Source organism: Haemaphysalis longicornis, unplaced genomic scaffold (assembly GCF_048455015.1).
Source record: "Haemaphysalis longicornis isolate Haplotype H1 unplaced genomic scaffold, Haemaphysalis longicornis Haplotype H1 scaffold_140, whole genome shotgun sequence".
NCBI classification, from domain to species: domain Eukaryota; kingdom Metazoa; phylum Arthropoda; class Arachnida; order Ixodida; family Ixodidae; genus Haemaphysalis; species Haemaphysalis longicornis.
In genome coordinates, this window is record NW_027526246.1 from 236,268 (window position 1) to 252,697 (window position 16,430).

A 16,430-nucleotide genomic window follows, 5' to 3' on the forward strand; every position below is an offset into this window, starting at 1 on the left:
GGCAGCCGTGGGAGAAGGAGCGTCACAAGAAATGGATTTATGCAGTAATAATAGTTAAGCAAGTAAGAAAGCCATGACCTTTTTTGCCAGTGGTAGGACTGAAATGTTGAGTACGATTACCGTTTATGTGCAGCGCACACGCGAAGTACTGTAAAACTAAAACATTTGCTACAAGTGTTTCATGCAAAATCGCCGACTGCGATATTTGTGAATCGCATGCCGTCGTAGTATTTGCATAACACAAGGTATTAACGTTTCTGCAACTACTGTTTTATCGACAGTAATCTTTTTTAAGCGACATTCACGGCACCGAAAAGACGCCAAAAAGCAGCACAAGAATATGCTCTTGCACTTCGGGGGTGGTGCCAAAAAGAATGTCAAGACGCATCCCGCTTACTGCCCTACTTTGTTCCCCGAAGTGTACATAGTTCGGCCATTTCGAACGATACCGCGGCAAGATATCAAAAGCAAGGTGGCATTCACACGCGTTATTTGACTCCTTCAATGCGTTTTGCGTACTCTGAAAGTTGAGGTTATTATTTTTTACACCAGAGTAGAGGGAAGAGGATGAAATACTTTTATAAAGAATTATGAACGGCCTGAGCAAATTGTATCACAATTATCCGCTGAGACGACTCTAACATTACTCACTAGAAAGAAGTCGAAACTAAACGTATTCTTCGTAAACAACCCGCATATCAATCCGCTGTATCAGCAGATTTCACACTGGGTGGAACTTGGTTTTGGTTACTTTGTCGTCAGCTAATAACGTTTAGAATGCGTTGTTAGTGAGTGACTACACCAACCGAGTTGAAGAAGGGCCAGAGAAAAAGCAACTGTGGTGTGATGGCGCGCGAACAGAGAAAACAACACAAATACGTCGCTGTTGTGGGGCGCCCTTGTATACGCTGGAGACATTTTATTAGGCCGCGATACACAAAATAATTGGTACTGACCTGGAGAGAAGCGCTGTAGATACGCTTTTCCCTTGCTGAGATGGGCACTTCGCAACGATGTCTGTCCTGTCAATTTCTTTCACGGCGTATGCGTGCCCGGCAACGTACAATCTCTAAGTTCTCGCGTACGCGAGGCCGCAAGTAGTAGTACAGCCCCATAATTGTCCGGAAACCGCACAGAAGCACTTGAGACATGGGGAAGCTATTCGCCGGAGCAGTTTTCAAGCACGGGATAGCTTTTAAAACAATTGCAGAATTACAAAACAAACAACCAAGAGGTGTAGAAAATACGAACGCGAGGCCGCCGTCTGTCTCTCACCAACCCAAAGTTTGCTTAAGCTTCCACGGGGCGGCGCTGGGTGTGTTTATTCGTCGCGCCCTCTGAACAGTGACCGGTCCCTATAGCAACACGCTTGGCAGTAACGATAGATTTTTGCAGGATCTAGGACTTGCAGCAAGACGCCTTGCACATTTGATTGCAACTCGCACGTCGTAACCTCAGCGGAGTTCTGTCACGCAGACAAAAGCGGGCATCTTGTTATGGGGGAGGGCCCTACCACATTCTTTTTCCATCGTTTCCCCAGATGGCATGCTGGCTTTGAAACTATCTAAGACGGCAAAACCCTTGGAGAATTCATGCAGGTATCTTGTCCATTGAATGACTTCCAACGTGTTATTTACAGGCTATTTACAGGCTTGGCCAGTCAATGATTATTTGTTTCTGATATCCTTCTTCGGACAGTACTTCCCCTTGGTTCCTTCTCGGAGCGGGACGCGAGCGGCCTTGAAAAGGGTGTCGGAGCCATGGCACTGTACATTTTTCCCGTATTCCATCAAAATTATATCAGACGTGGCGTAATATACCACAACACTTTTCCGAGCCAGAACGATTGCGCTCTGAATGTGGTCGTGGACATTATTTTGTAGTGTTTAATTTGATTGCTTGGAAGCTTCCGAATGCCCTATCTTGGCAGACTATCGCTGTCAAACGCCAGAAGGGAATTGACCTCCACCCTGCCCACACGCTAAGAAGACTGCGGCCCCGCGCAGGTTCCTCTGCTCGAGCGAGATGGAGGCTGCCCTGCGCGAGATGGTCAATTTCGCGCTGCTCAAGTCTCCCGTGTTCCTGCTTTTCGCCGTGTCGAACTTCTTCACCAGCGTGGGCTTCAACGTGCCCTACGTGTACACCAAGGACCGCGCCGTCGAGGAGCTGCACATTCCCGAGGAGACCGGCAGCCTGCTGCTCTCCTGCATAGGCCTGTCCAACACGCTGGGCCGCGTGCTTCTCGGCTACCTGAGCGACAAATCGTGCGTGAACCGCTTGTGGCTCTACAACGCCAACCTCACCATCTGCGGGCTGGCCACGGCGTTCAGCTACGCGGCCCAAAGTGTGGTCTCCATGGCCGTGTACTGCGTCATCTTTGGAGCCACGTCTGGTGGGTGACCTCGCACTCTTGCTGTCATTAACACAACGCTTAGCAGCGCGAAAGGTGGACCAGACAGCGTTTTTCTAGGATGTCTGAAAGTATTAATTCTGATCAAAAATTATAGGGCGACTCAGACAACGACGCACGGAAGAACGACGGGGCATGTGCCCGCCCGCGACTAATTTTTATTGAAGCGTCGTCTCGTATTTATACAGGTATGATGACTGGAAGCATGAACGCTGGAATAAACTATGCATAAAGAAGCAAACAAATGATAGCCACAATCAAAGTAAAGTTTCCGAGAATTCAAACTCAGTGGCACGCAGAATTCTTGGAAACTTCCCTTTGATTGCAGCTATCATTCATTTGTTTCTTTATGCATAGTTTATTCGAGCGTTAATGCTTCCAGTCATACCTGTATAAATACCAGACGATGTTTCAATAAAAATTAGTTGCGCGTGGGCACTTGCCCCGTCGTTCTTCCGTGCGTTGTTGTCTGAGTCGCCCTATAATTTTTTATCATAATGCGCCAACTTCCCAAACAGCTTGTTTTAATGAAGTATTAATTCGCCCACCTTTCCCGCTGTTATGTGTTGCTGTTGAGTACCAATTTGTTCCGCAAGGTATTTTTTGTAGAATTATCTTGTGCGGAGTGGCAAACGTTTGGTGTGAGGTCATGGATAAAAATTTAAGAAACGTAATGCGACTGGAATAATCAAGAAGTTAAAAGATCATATCAGCTTACTTACCGTAAAAAACACTGTGTATTGCTAGGTTGATGTGTATATCCGTACTTGCACCAACTGTAAGTGGGAATGCAAGGGGGTTGGGGCGCATTGTTCCGGCAAGTTGTATTAGGTTAATTGAACTGAAAGACACGGCCGAGCGCGGAATAAAAAAAAACTAAGACAAAACTTAGGCATTTCTTTTCTTTGACTTTGTTTTCTTTCTAATACAAATACATACTCAGATCTTGGCAGAAATGAAACCTGCATTATTCTAGACAGTTGATCTATACAATAATCCAGACACAACACAATTTTCTTCGCCGTAGTAAACCCTGCGTCATTAAACAACGCAATCATCATCAGACATTGTGACAGCATACTATGTGTTACCATGTTGCTACACTTACCTGTTGCTTAAGCAGGGCAGATAGTCTTAACCTTCATGCAGACGCAGCGCGAAATTCGCGATTACATGGTTGTACAGAAGAGCTAGCACGCCGCAAGGAAGCGCGTCCCAGCCTGCTGGCGCAGGGACTTTGCTGTTCCTTTCTAGCGAATCCTGGCATTTAAATGACATCGGTGTGACAGAAACTGGCTTCCCTCCGCTCCTATCGCGCCCATGTAATCGGGGCAAACTTGTGGCGATAACCACCGTCCTCATCAGACGTTGCCAGCTACTGATCTCTGACCCGCCCTCTGCGTTGCGCAGGTGCCTTCGTAAGCCTTACATCGGTGATCTTGGTGGACATCCTTGGAATCGAGCGCCTGACCAACGCCTTCGGGCTTCTGCTCCTTTTCGAGGGCGTGGCCTCGCTCGTAGGACCCCCTGTGACAGGTGAGAGCGCTCCGGGTGTCATGGGTCATGCTCATGAGTCATGGGCTTTATGAGGTGTGCGCGCAGGGAAGATGTTCCTTTTCTTCCTGATTGTGGAACAACCGTTAAAATGTCCACACCAGGGGTGTACATGGCTTGGCAGCCGTTCTTTTTGAGACGCTGCTTCGGATAAAAAGTGCGCGCATGCAATTTTGTAGTCAAGAAATATCTGGAAACACTGGGAGAGACTGTCTGCAAACAAGAGCCTACCCCATGATGAGGCATTAATTTTTAATTGCTTTTCGGAAAAGGCAAAATGTGTTTTCTGCCCCGTAACTTCTGCAAAACTGCGAAGAGCATTGTGTAGAGAGTAATCAATGATTTTACCCAGACCATCAGATTAGAAATGCTCTGAATGGTAGCTGTTTCTGAAAATTTCTTCGCCTAGTACTATCACAAATTGAAAAGCGGGTGGAGAAAACAATTGTACTACGAAGCATAGAGATTCACGAGGGAAGCTAAGCTCATCTTGTGCGTTTTACGTGCGGAGGCATTAATCCTATATTGAATTCCTGAGAGCCTGTGCTTCCGCCTCGCTTTCTCGAAAGGTTTCGTTCTCTTGGCGCTTGAGATGCTTCGCTTCGCGATCCGCTTCTTTCGGAAAACTTCGTTCCACCTCCTGGTCGATTGCACCGCTGCTCGTCCTTGCCGCCGTGTATGGGAAGAATCGGCGAAGGCGGATTTGGTTGCCTGTCTGCGCGTTCACTTGACTGCGTGTTCCTTCCCTTTTAATTCATCTGCGGTGTAGTGGCGTAGGCGGCCACTTACACTGTTGCCTAGTCTAAGCTCGCACTGTGGAAGGCTTTTAGCTATGGAGTAGCCGTTTCGCTGCTTCCGACGTCGAAGCCGACGCCAATGCCAACGCCGGCTTTTAAGCGCGGAACACTTAAAGAAGCCATGAAGACTAAATACAAGTTGGATTTATTAGAAACACTTAGTCCCGATAACAACGATACCAACATCATCGCAATCTTCGAACAAAAGACGGAGATATTGAAGAAAACGTGTGAAGCAGTCGCGACCCCCTAGCCAATTTCCCGAAACTTTTCTATGACGTCACGGAACCTTGTTTGTGCGATTGGCGGCCGCCTAACTGACCTGTCGCGACGACACATGACTGGACGTCTGTAATGTGGCCTCTAGTTCCATTTTACCGCATCACATGAATGCCAACGTGCAGTTAACGCACTGAAAATTATGTTTTATTGTTGGCCCGTGTGACGTCATTCTTGCTCATAACACGTCACTGTGGAGCAAAATTTGAAAGTTTTTAAGTACATCTTTCTTTTTTTTCGTTAAAAAACCTCTTTTGTGGCTCTAATGGAGCTGAGTGAGATACTGAATTTCCAGTTCTTTGAAATTACGCGAAGTTGTATTTTCTCTTCGTGGCTCCTTTAAGGGACCCGGCTTGTCATCGTCGCTCGCCCGGCGTCGAACACCCAAACAGATGCTTCGTAAAGAAAACCACTTCCCCTGGTGTGGATCGAGCCTGGGTCCTTAGCGTTGCGAAGCCGATGTCAGTCCCATTGCGCGGCAGAGACACACGCTCGTATGCTAAGTGTAGGGGGTGATCTTTGCGGGGCGCCATTTTCATTGACGCTGCCGTTGCTAAGCCGCAAGTAAGTACACAATAGTATAAAACAAGCAAAACTATCAATTCATGCATTAATTGCTCCAAATTGATGAGAACTCAATCGAGTGTCTCCTTATAGGTTTTTTTCTGGGGCTGTGGCGCCATTTACTTTCGGTATCAACGTCACGCTGATACTAAAGCTAGTCAGGACTGCGCGCCACAGCCTCCTCTTGGCGGACTCCGCCCTTACGGACAGCTTTCACATTGAGTGTATCTGCTTTAATTTTTTGTTCAATGGACCATTTAACGCCTTCGCATAACGAAAGAAGTGCTGAGATGAATTTCGTCTTGGTGTTTTCACCGGCACGAGTGAAAAATTAGGCGTTTTTCTGGCATTAATGCGAGACGTTAACTCAAGCCGAAGCTTCGAATGCCCTCACTTTGACGCATGCAGATGTAAATCATCGTTTTTAAGATACACATTTTTGGCACCGAGGTGTTCTGTTTGAATCAAATGCTTCTATCGAACTGGCTGTTAATGGGCACTTAGGTTGTTGGCCTGCAGTAGCTTGTATTTTCCCAAGGCAGAGCACGGACCATTGAAGCGTCGGTTAGGAAACAACATAAGCGAGGCTTAGTGAAAAGATGCCGCTACATAAAAATACTGTTGATTTGCACTCAGCTACAGGATGGCTTCCATCGTCAAGTTGGCTTCCATTCTTTTTGTACGTAGTTGCTACGAAGAATGTGTGAGAAAGATTCCGCCGCGAAAGCCTTAAAGACCCATATAAAACACTCAGAGTTACGAAAAATTCCCCCCCCCTTTGGTCTTCAACGATGCCATAGCAGCGGAAGCCAGCAGCATAATGCACGTCTTCTGCAACCACGGGAATTGTGAATTTTTAAGCCGGCTACTCCCTAGCAACTGACGGGAGACGCAGCTCTTTCGGTTACCTGCGAGAGAGAGAGGTAAATAAACTTAATTGCGGTACGCAGTTAGGAGGGGGTGGTGACCGGTAGTTGCAATTTGCTGGTGACCAAGGCAGCCCGTTCCGTCAGACTTGTTTGCAACTGCGGGTCGGAGCTACCCAGTGCCACCTCCCATTGCTCGGTGGTACGGGGTTACCTGCGAAGTGCAATCCGCTTCGTTAAGCTGCCGTGCCTTTCCTGATACTGTTTACCTGGCATGGGATCCTGGTGGCTACACGTCGCACTTTTCAACAGACAATTCTGCATAACTGACGTCGAAAGGCACACGACTTTTAACGTCTCCGTCAGCCATTATATCTTCTGACGTTTTTCATGATACAGCTTACTCAGTATCCTGTTTATGTTTATGTATCCTGTTTAATAAACGCCTACCTTCCAACCCCATTGTTCTCGTGTGCAGGTTGGCTGTACGACTACAGCGGCTCGTACGACCCGGGCTTCTTCCTGTCTGGAGCCATGATCGCTTTTGGCGGCGTCATGCTGTTCCTCATCCCGTGCGTCCAAAGTTGCGAGGAGCAGAAGGCAACCGCTACCACCGCCACAACCACGGCCAGCACCACGACCGGGACGAAGTCGGGTACCTCTTCTTCCCATGAGGAGACCACGGCCGACTCGAGCATTGACCGCTCCCTGACCGTCGGCTCGTCGCTGAACGGTCCGCACAACGTGTAACGCCACCATCTGCATTCCGCCCCGCTCCCGCCAGTGGAGCGGGCGAAAGCGACGCGGTGGAGCTAGCGCCGCGGCGTTCCCTGGTAGTGAGCGGACACCGACCTTTTTGAGTTGCAACGTTTCGTCGGTGGGGTGTGAGTTCCGCCGGGCAGCAGGCCGCGTTGCTGAAAGTCGCGAAAGAGCGGGAAAGCATCCCAGAGAAGAGGAAATCCGACAGATGTGCATACCACCTGCTGCATGAGGACAGCTCTGGAAGATCCTGTTTCCCTCAACTGGGAACCGCATCCTTAATGTTCATGAAGGGCGTGAAAGCAGTGGTCCTGGACGGCTTCCTGGTGGCCTTTTTCTGGAGAGACGAACGCTTAAAAAGTGGCAGGCTGCCCTTGCACCAGCGACACACCCGAAGGCTGACAGTGAAAACGGGCCAAGGAGCTTTCAGGAACTGCAGCCCGACCATTGGAAACACGCGGCGAGGCTCCAACGGTTTCTCCGCGACGGAGAGGGTCGGGCTTAGTTCATGACAACGTTACAGCCTGCAACTCTCGAGGGCCGTGAAGTTTGCTGAGCTGGCCGTCGTCTTTCGCCCTTTGTTTAACAGGCATTAGAAGAAGGGAGTCGGGTTGTTCGGCAGATTGCGTCGTCTGTCTTTCGCCGTGCGTGTGCTGCAGTCGACAGAAGTGCCTCTGCTATGGGGCTCCGTGGAAGCCCTTAATCATATTCTAAACGGCACCATATTGAAATATAAAGTATTAAAATGCATGACCGCGCCTGTGCGTTGGTCGTGTGGTGTCTATATTGAAAAATTACGTCAAGAAACGGTGTTATCATCACAAACCATCTACGTCATATCTTTTTTCCAGTTCCCTTTTTCTTATGTCGATACAACCAAGTTTCAGGGCCTCTTAAAGTCACGCACCTTAGGAGACGTGCCCTAGAAGGCAGACGTTGACATCTGGGCGGGCGGTGTGCGGAGCAATCGCCAAACATTTCTCGCCTTTGTACCCTCTATCCGCAAGACAGAATAGCCGTTTCGCCAAACCACGTATGTTTTCTGCGTTTCCCAGGCTTTTTCACCCATTTCACGCATTTCGAGCTCCGACCACATCCCGCCCTGCTAAGTGAGGAAGAGGCTGGGACAGTATTTCGTTTGACAGCCACGTCGGGAAAACATGCTATTAGATAATTATTTTACCGCGAGCTGAACATAATCCCCGCGTTGTACTAATAGTATTTGTTTTGTTCGCGCATGGCTTGCAAGAGTATAGCTGTGGATCAGTTGAGTCCACATAGTGTTTTCCAGGGCCTCCGGGCTCATGTACATCAATACGCCAGAACGTCTGCCTTACTCCCCCGCTTTCCTGAGTTTGGCTGCCATGAAGATATTTTATGGCAAGGATGGTGTGCAGTGGGTCTCTTCTAATAGGAGCCTAATAGCCATATACCCAAAGTACGGCTCCTGAGTAGGCCCGGAATAGGCCCGGAAACGTCGCTGTAACTCTTCTCTGAGCTAGTTTCAATGCTAGCGGATTTCTGAACTTCATAAGTTCTATTCTCGCTATTTTTATACGCCTCATGTTTAAAATTCGACAATGCTTACGCTCCCATATTTCCATTTCCCGTCAACACCTCCAATATCCCCTCATTATCTTTGTGCCATTTCGGTCCCATCGGATAGACCACCTAGTGTCATGCGTGATAACGTGCAGTGTGATAATATGCAAGCGTCACTCCTGATAGAAAGCCTCAAGTGACCTTTCGACCACCAAAGGACGTGTCCGCCTCAACCACGCTTGGCATGCCAACGCCTGCAAGGACAATGCGTGTTTTGCGGCCCTCTGTGAAGCCCGCGACCCCCCTGACCAAACGGCTCGCTTCACTGTGTATAGACCAGTAATGTGCTCTTGTGGTGTGGTGAGGTCGAACAGCAGGAGCCTCGGCAGTGTGCGGTGCTACTCGAGCCAAAGTGCGGATGCGACCACACTAGCAGTGGCCACAGTGAACGCTTCTTGTTTTTCTGTTTGTTTTTATCTGTTTGTTTTTATTTTCGCCCACGGGGTGAAACGTGATGTAAGGGACTGTGGTATGTACAAAAGATAACGTAAAAAAATGTTCGCCGGGTGATTGTTGCCTTGAACACGTGTCTTCGAGCAGCTGCAGGACGTTGTCGCCTGTCTCTTTTTGTGTGCTGTGCGCGAGAGGATAGTATTCACGCGCCTTATTAAACCACTTTGAAAGAGTTCACCGGCAATCCATCGTGACTGTTTCCTTAATTGCCTTCTGAAGCGTTGGCACCACCGTGCACAGGAAGTACTCTTTCCTGCACTCAGGCTTCTGGTTTATGTATGTGTGAATGCAGGAAACAACCCGCGGCGGTGACTGACTGGCTAAGGCGTTGCGCGGCTGAGAACCAGTTCGCGGGTTCGATTCCCGGCCGCGGTGGCCGCTTTTCTGATGGAGGCGAAAAGCAAAAGCGCCCGTGTGTTCGAGATTTCGGCGCACGTTAAAGATCCCCAGGTGGTCGAAATTAATCAGGAGCCCTCCACTACGGCGCGACTCATCGCCTGCGCTGCGTCGGCGCGTTAAACCCTACAATCAATGATCAATGAATGCAGGAAACATTTTACTCCACAATACAAGTTCTGGCAATGGTCTAATTAGTGTTGCATCATGGCCGCCATGGGAGCAGTCGTATTAGATATCACCCACCCGGACCAACCGCTTCCGCTCACTGATTAGCCAGAGTCATTGTTTATTGTTGATAGTGATGCTGACTAGTCAGCGAGTGGAAGCTGTTTAGCGGGTTGGGTAAAAATCAAGAAACACTGTCCCATCCAGTACAGCAATCCTCGCTGCTGTCGTTTCGCAACTGCAAGTGATCAGTCTCTTGATTTTATCGAACCAAACAAACCTCTTCCGCTCACTGACTAGCCAACGTCACTATCAATATAACAGCGACTCTGGCTTGTCAGTAAGCTTAAGCGGTTGGTCCGCTTGGGTGAAATACTACGACTGCTCCCTTGGCGGCTATGATGCAACACTAATTAGACCATTGCCGTAAGTGCTTGTGGCACGACTCTGCCGGATAATGGCAGAGAAAATATAAATATTTGGAGGGGACTGCCTTTCTAAGCACGAAAACTTAGGCATCGGCACCTGTTATTAAAAGCTCAGATGACGCATTTTTGCGGGTCGCGTCACCCGTGAAGACGGTGCGGCCGTTCTAAGCTGCACAAGGGCTGAGGTGGAGCCGGTTAGAAACACCACGGGGGTGCAACAGTTGCTTCCGAAAGAAGAGTTTTGACCGCCCACCGGCAGTAACAGTAATTTAAACAACGTAGCGAACTGTAGGCCCCGGGTTGACTGACAAGACTGCGACTATAGTTCCCGGCTGGTTAGGTCACATGGTAGGCCTGTCGCATGCGAGTGGAACAGGAGAGAGAGAGAGAGAGAGAGAGAGAGAGAGGGGGGTATAGATGGATGGACGGATGGACGGACGGATGGATGGATGGATGGATGGATGGATGGATGGATGGATGGATAGATAGATAGATAGATAGATAGATATATAGATAGATAGATAGATAGATAGATAGATAGATAGATAGATAGATAGATAGATAGATAGATAGATAGATAGATAGATAGAGACAGAGAGAGTAAAAAAAGGGAGAGAGAATGTTTTTTTGAGCTTGCTGAAGTGGAAGTGGTTTCCCAATCCAGGAACCCATGAGGTGAGCAGAAAGCCTTCGCTCTGGGTGCCAGGAACTGCTGGACGTCCAGATGGCCGCTGGCCACCAGATTCTCCCACAGCTCAGGGGTGGGAAGAGGGGATCGGAGAGTCGGAATGGACGCACTTGCAGTGCTGGTAGAGGTTCTCGAATATGAGGAAAATGAGAGTGAGAAAATGCCGTGTAATGATGCTGGCGATGTTGAATTGATCTGATCGCCAGACGTGAATGAAGCAAATCGTTTTGAAATGTGATGAAAAGGGAAGCATCATACATTAAAGAGCCACACACACGTGATGCTAACTTTCGATTTCTGCCGCATCGCATGCTTCGCAGGCGGGTAGCGAAGTCAGCAGGAATATAATTTGCGGAAAAGGACTATCGCGCATTCTTTAATAAAGAGACTGTAGACAACACACAACCTTGATCTTTTTGAAGCAAATTCGATTGACTACTCGCTCGAAGCCATCCTGGCTCAGGCAGATGTTTCTTAATTGCAAACTGTCGAACTTCCCGTTGCAGGGTGTCTGTGGTGCCGTTTCTCGTGAAATACTGAACGAGCGTATTCAGGGTGCGACTACATGCTTCCATTCAGAGGAGAGGGCAAACGCAACCAGATGCTTCGTAAATCGCACAATCGTGTTTACTGGAGGTAGCCAATACAGTTGGTCGCCAGTTGAGAAAAGTATAGGGTAAGTGAAAGAAATTTGTTGGGAGAACATCAATCTTTTCCGTTTGTAGTTATTGTGTACGTAATTTTTAGCGGTTTGCGCATTGCCGTAATTGGTCTCCCATGGTGATGTTTGAAATGAGGGTAACTCGTCCTTTGTGTTCTGGTTTGCTTTAACTTCACAAGGAAAGCACAGTGAAATAATACACCATCACAGGCCGAGTGCATAGCTCAACGCGACGTTTGAGGTGTGTCCATGGACCAGAAATGCTCTGAGTATCCTAATGACATGCTGTGTACAGGCGCACTTGGTATCTTAGATACCATGCAGCCCAGCGCAAGTAGTCTAAAGCGGTAACTTTTTTTCCGCTGAATTTTAAAATGAGGACGTCGTGTATTGTGCATAGACAGCATTGATATATAGTGGTTGAGTCACGGCTTCATGGCATTGGTTACCACAAGAGGCATCTTCAACCTGCAGAGTTGATGCACTGAAGCAGCATGTACTGCTCCGACGGATGGGCCACTATGGATTGGATCTATCACGCATCACTAGATGGACGAAACATCATCTGTTATAAATTGCATTAAAAAATCATGTGATCTGCTGTGATCGTGAGCAGCTGATGCTGACCTGTTTTTGAATTATTAGTGATCCTTGAGAGACAAAGTGCACGTGCAGTTTAGAGGAGGATTTTTTATGCGAGAAAGCCGCAAGTCATTGAAGTCGGCGAATATAACCCCCGTGCCGGCTGGCTGCTTCATTAAGTCGAAAGCAGCGTGCAATGCTGCTATTAAAGGAGCCATGAAGAGAAAACACAAGTTTTGTTCATTCAAAAGATTATCTGGTTAGAATCATACTGTCACCGCTTTTAACGTAAACTTAGCTCAAATAAGCTACATAATTAGGAAAAACGGGAATGGTCATGCGACCCACCAGCTCATTTCCCGCAACAGAACCTATGATGTCACATGAGCTAAGCTCTGCGATTGGCGGAGGCTGGCAGAAGCAGACGCAAATTAGGTAGAGCTTACAAACTAGACGAACGAGCGATTTGCGCTTAAATTTAGGGCACATTCTTTACAAAGCAATAAGAATGATGGGACAAACAGTGGAAGTTACGAAAGCACATGTAAACATAGAAGTACTGATGCGTTCTGCTGTTCGTACTGCGCACAGCATGCTTAAGTTAGCTGCACAGCACTACGGGGCCTGGGGTTGTCTACTGGCCGATTGACGCAAGCAACGGTGTCTTACGTGACCCCATTTGTCGAGCGAGCACTGTTTCAGGGAACGAATATTTTCTCCCAGAACAAAAACAAGCCAGGTTTAAATGCGGGCAAAAACAAACCAAACGCTTGCCACGGTATGGTGGCGCCATCTAGGTTACGGAACGTAAAGAAACGCGGGAACAAACCAACACCGCTGTACAGGGTGGAGACAACCTTTGAACGGTCCCGTGCCGCCGCAATTGGGCCAACGGGCTCAACGCGTTCTTCTTTTCGTTTCCCACGAGACCTAGCAACGCGAAACAGACAATATGATTCAAACTTCTTCAGTAAACCGCGTTGCGGCGATAATTTTAGCGCGGTTTTGACACAATGACTTGCTTCGGCGGCGAGCGAGCAACCGAAAATGGCGGCGCCAGCGTATACGTGTCTCTACCCTGTACGGCGGATGCGTGAATGAAGGTACTCTAGGCTGCAGAGCGGTCGGTTCCTGTGATGTCATTTGGGATCACGAAAACGCACGATTGACCGGGAAAATCAAAATTTTAACCTAAATTGTTTAATTTCTCAGTGAATAAAGCACCGTTTGTATCCGGACAAGCACTGGGGGCACTATAAAACGCGAAATCTTTCGAATAAAACCAACTTGCATTTTCTCTTCATGGCTCCTTTAAGGCGACCACAGAGGTCGTAGTATGAAGGAGTTTAAAAGTCAGGGAAGTGCGGGACGAAATCAAAATACCAATAGAGCACCTTGCTCAAACAGAGCTGTCAGCACAAGTAATGCCACATGCATAACACTGCGTGTCAGATGAGCTGGAAATGGCGAAACTATTTTCATGTAAGCCTCTCCTGACATCCCCCGTGACTAAGCTTCCCGCGCCTTGGCGTGGTCGCGCGTAGTCCTGGGGCACACCGCCGAAGCTTAGGGGCAGCAGAAAAATAGCTTGAACGTTTCTTGAATAATTTTAGGGTTTAACGCGCCGACGCAACGCAGGCGATGAGGCGCGCCGTAGTGGAGGGCTCCGGATTAATTTTGACCACCTGGAGATCTTTATAACGTGCGCCGAACTCTCTAACACACGGGCGCTTTCCTTGAGCGTTCCTTGCCGGTCAGTGACGTAATGCGGGACTCCAACTGAAGCGAATCACTCCGCGCATGACCGACCAAGCCAGGCGTCTCTGGCGGTCCGTTGGAAAAAGAAAGGATTGACAGGCAATGCTATATACACAGGCGTAGGTGTTAATGCGGGTGGGGTCGCAGTACTTATTGTATGTTAATTCTAAACTAAGTAACCTTAAGGAAGAAGGAAGAAATTTCGCCTTTTTTTAGGAAGAAGGAGGTACTTTCGCCGTTTTCATAATTATAGAACATCTTTAAAGGAGCCATAAGGACAAAAAACAAGTTCGGTTCATTCGAAAGATTGCCTCAATAGAATCATACGGACACCACTGTTAACGCAAACTTGGCTCAAAAAAGGTACATAACTGGGAAAAAACGGAATGGCCATGCGACCCACTATCTCATTTCTCGCAACAGAACCTATGATGTCATATGAGCTTGGCGGTGCGATTGGCTTGGGACGGAAAAAGCAAACCCAAATCAGGCACGGATTAAAGGCTTTCCGGACGAACTATTTGCGCTTAAGTGTAACGCATATTCATTTTACAGTAGTAGGAATGGTGCGGTAAACAATGAAAGTTATGAAAACTCACGTAAGCATAAAGTACCGATGCGCACTGGTGTTGGTACTGGACGCACTATGCTTGTTTAGCTGCACAGCACTCCGCCGCTTTGAAGTTGTTTTACAGGACACTGGCCGATTGGCGTAAGCGGCGTTGTCTTACGTGACCCTGTTTGTCGAGGACATCCCAGGTTTCACGAGAGGATCACTTCTTAGAGTAACAAAAACAAGCCATTTGCAAATACGCTAAAAAAATTTACACCATCTTCCCGCGAGGGGAACCATGGATGCGACGCATCGGGGGTTGCCGTTGTGTTTCCGTTATGTTAGCGATGTTGTTGTGTATCCTATTTACGCAGCTAGTTCACCCCCGATGCGTCGCATCTACCCCATGGTTCCCCTCGCGGGAAGATGGTGTAAATTTTTAACCGAGCGCAAGCTGCGTGCTAACGAACAGCTGGCACGGCGACGGGAGCGAGCGCAGCCGAGCGCAAGCTGCGCGCTGACCGCGCTGACGCACAGATGGCGCTGCGGTGAGAGCGGCGGAGCGCGCAGCTGCCGCGGCGAGGAGAATGGGGGAGGGATGCGGACTACGCCGCGACAACGCACGACAAGGCGAGTTAAAGAGATGCGTTGCATCTAAAAACAAAGCAACGGCGGACAACGGTTCGTGGATGACTATAGCAGCGCAATCTGGGAGGGCTCACGGACAGCAAGGCCGCAAACCCGAATGACGCAGTGGAAGTTCGCTTCAATACACACGCTTCTGACGTCATTGGTGACATTAAGAAAACCCACGATTTGGCGGGAGAATCAAAACTTTAGCGTAAATTGATCGATTTCTCAGTGAATACGGCGTCATTTGCGGCCGGACAAGCGCTGGAGGCACTATAAAACGCGGAAACCTTTCGAATAAATCAAACTTGTATTCTGTCTTCATGGCTCCTTTAAGGGGCCCTCAACAGGGCTCCAAAAGTTGCGATTTTATGTGCACAATCACTGGAGCCACTTTCCAAGGAACTTCCTGCCGCAGAAAGGGTTTAAAGGGTTATTTATTAGCCGAGTTATCGTTCATTAAAAGGGGCCAGCAGTAAGGCCTGGTGCTTTCACGCTCTTATCGCGCCTCCGAAGCACTGTGGAAGCTATGATGTCACCGACCCGGCGCAAGACCAATAGAGAAACAGGAAAAGGCGCTTGCGGCTTCTAGATACGCGCTGCCATTGGCTCCACTCGGTGGTACGTCACGCTTTTTTTTTGCAGCTGAAGAGCATGCTCCGCATGCTACTGCCGAGCGAGGTTGGTCGGTGGTTGGCTGGGCTCCTCGCGTCGGCACGTGAGTTTTATAACAGGGGAAACGAGGGTTTGAAGTCGCAATTGCTGGGTCCCAAACACAACACGGTCGGCCACGACAGTAATTAAAGATTTCCACCGACGACCAGGCGCGTAGCCAGAATTTTTTTCGGGGGGGCCCATGGTCGACCAAAGATGGGACGGGGAAATATGTAGGCCCGGCTTGTTGCGCGTTGTTTTTTAAACGAAGGTTGAAATATCTGACTTTAACATGCGATCTCGGTACGCTGAACGCTAACAATAAAGCCCCCATTAAGAAGCTTAGATGACGATGATGATGATAATTATGATATAAATTTCCGTTCGCCGGTCTATGGGTAGGCCACGGGTGATTGGTTCGTCCGTAGAGCAGCCGGTTATGCGGTCACGCGCTCGTGAGCGTGATCATGAGTGTGCTCGTGAGTGGCGCGCGGTCACCGAAGTTCGTCAGGCGGAAGTGGAGGCCAACACTGGGTGTTTACTATCAAGATGCGCGTGTTTTAGATTTTCCTTTAGTAAAGGACTAATAAGTTTTCTTATCAGCTTTGAAGTACAGTCGAGCACGATT

At 48.6% G+C, this 16,430-nt stretch overlaps 1 protein-coding gene across 4 annotated transcripts in view; it reads left to right on the forward strand.

The window, feature by feature from the left end:
• LOC144165658 (monocarboxylate transporter 14-like) overlaps positions 1 to 9,472 on the forward strand; it is a 171,742-nt gene extending 162,270 nt beyond the window's left edge. For all 4 annotated transcript variants that reach the window (XM_077695475.1, XM_077695474.1, XM_077695473.1 and 1 more), the window contains 3 exons: positions 2,007 to 2,392; positions 3,821 to 3,946; positions 6,949 to 9,472. In XM_077695475.1, coding sequence (XP_077551601.1) covers positions 2,007 to 2,392; positions 3,821 to 3,946; positions 6,949 to 7,220 — 784 coding nt within the window. In that variant the 3' untranslated portion in view covers positions 7,221 to 9,472. The remainder of the gene's footprint in view (positions 1 to 2,006; positions 2,393 to 3,820; positions 3,947 to 6,948) is intronic.
• The last annotated feature ends 6,958 nt before the right edge of the window (positions 9,473 to 16,430 follow it).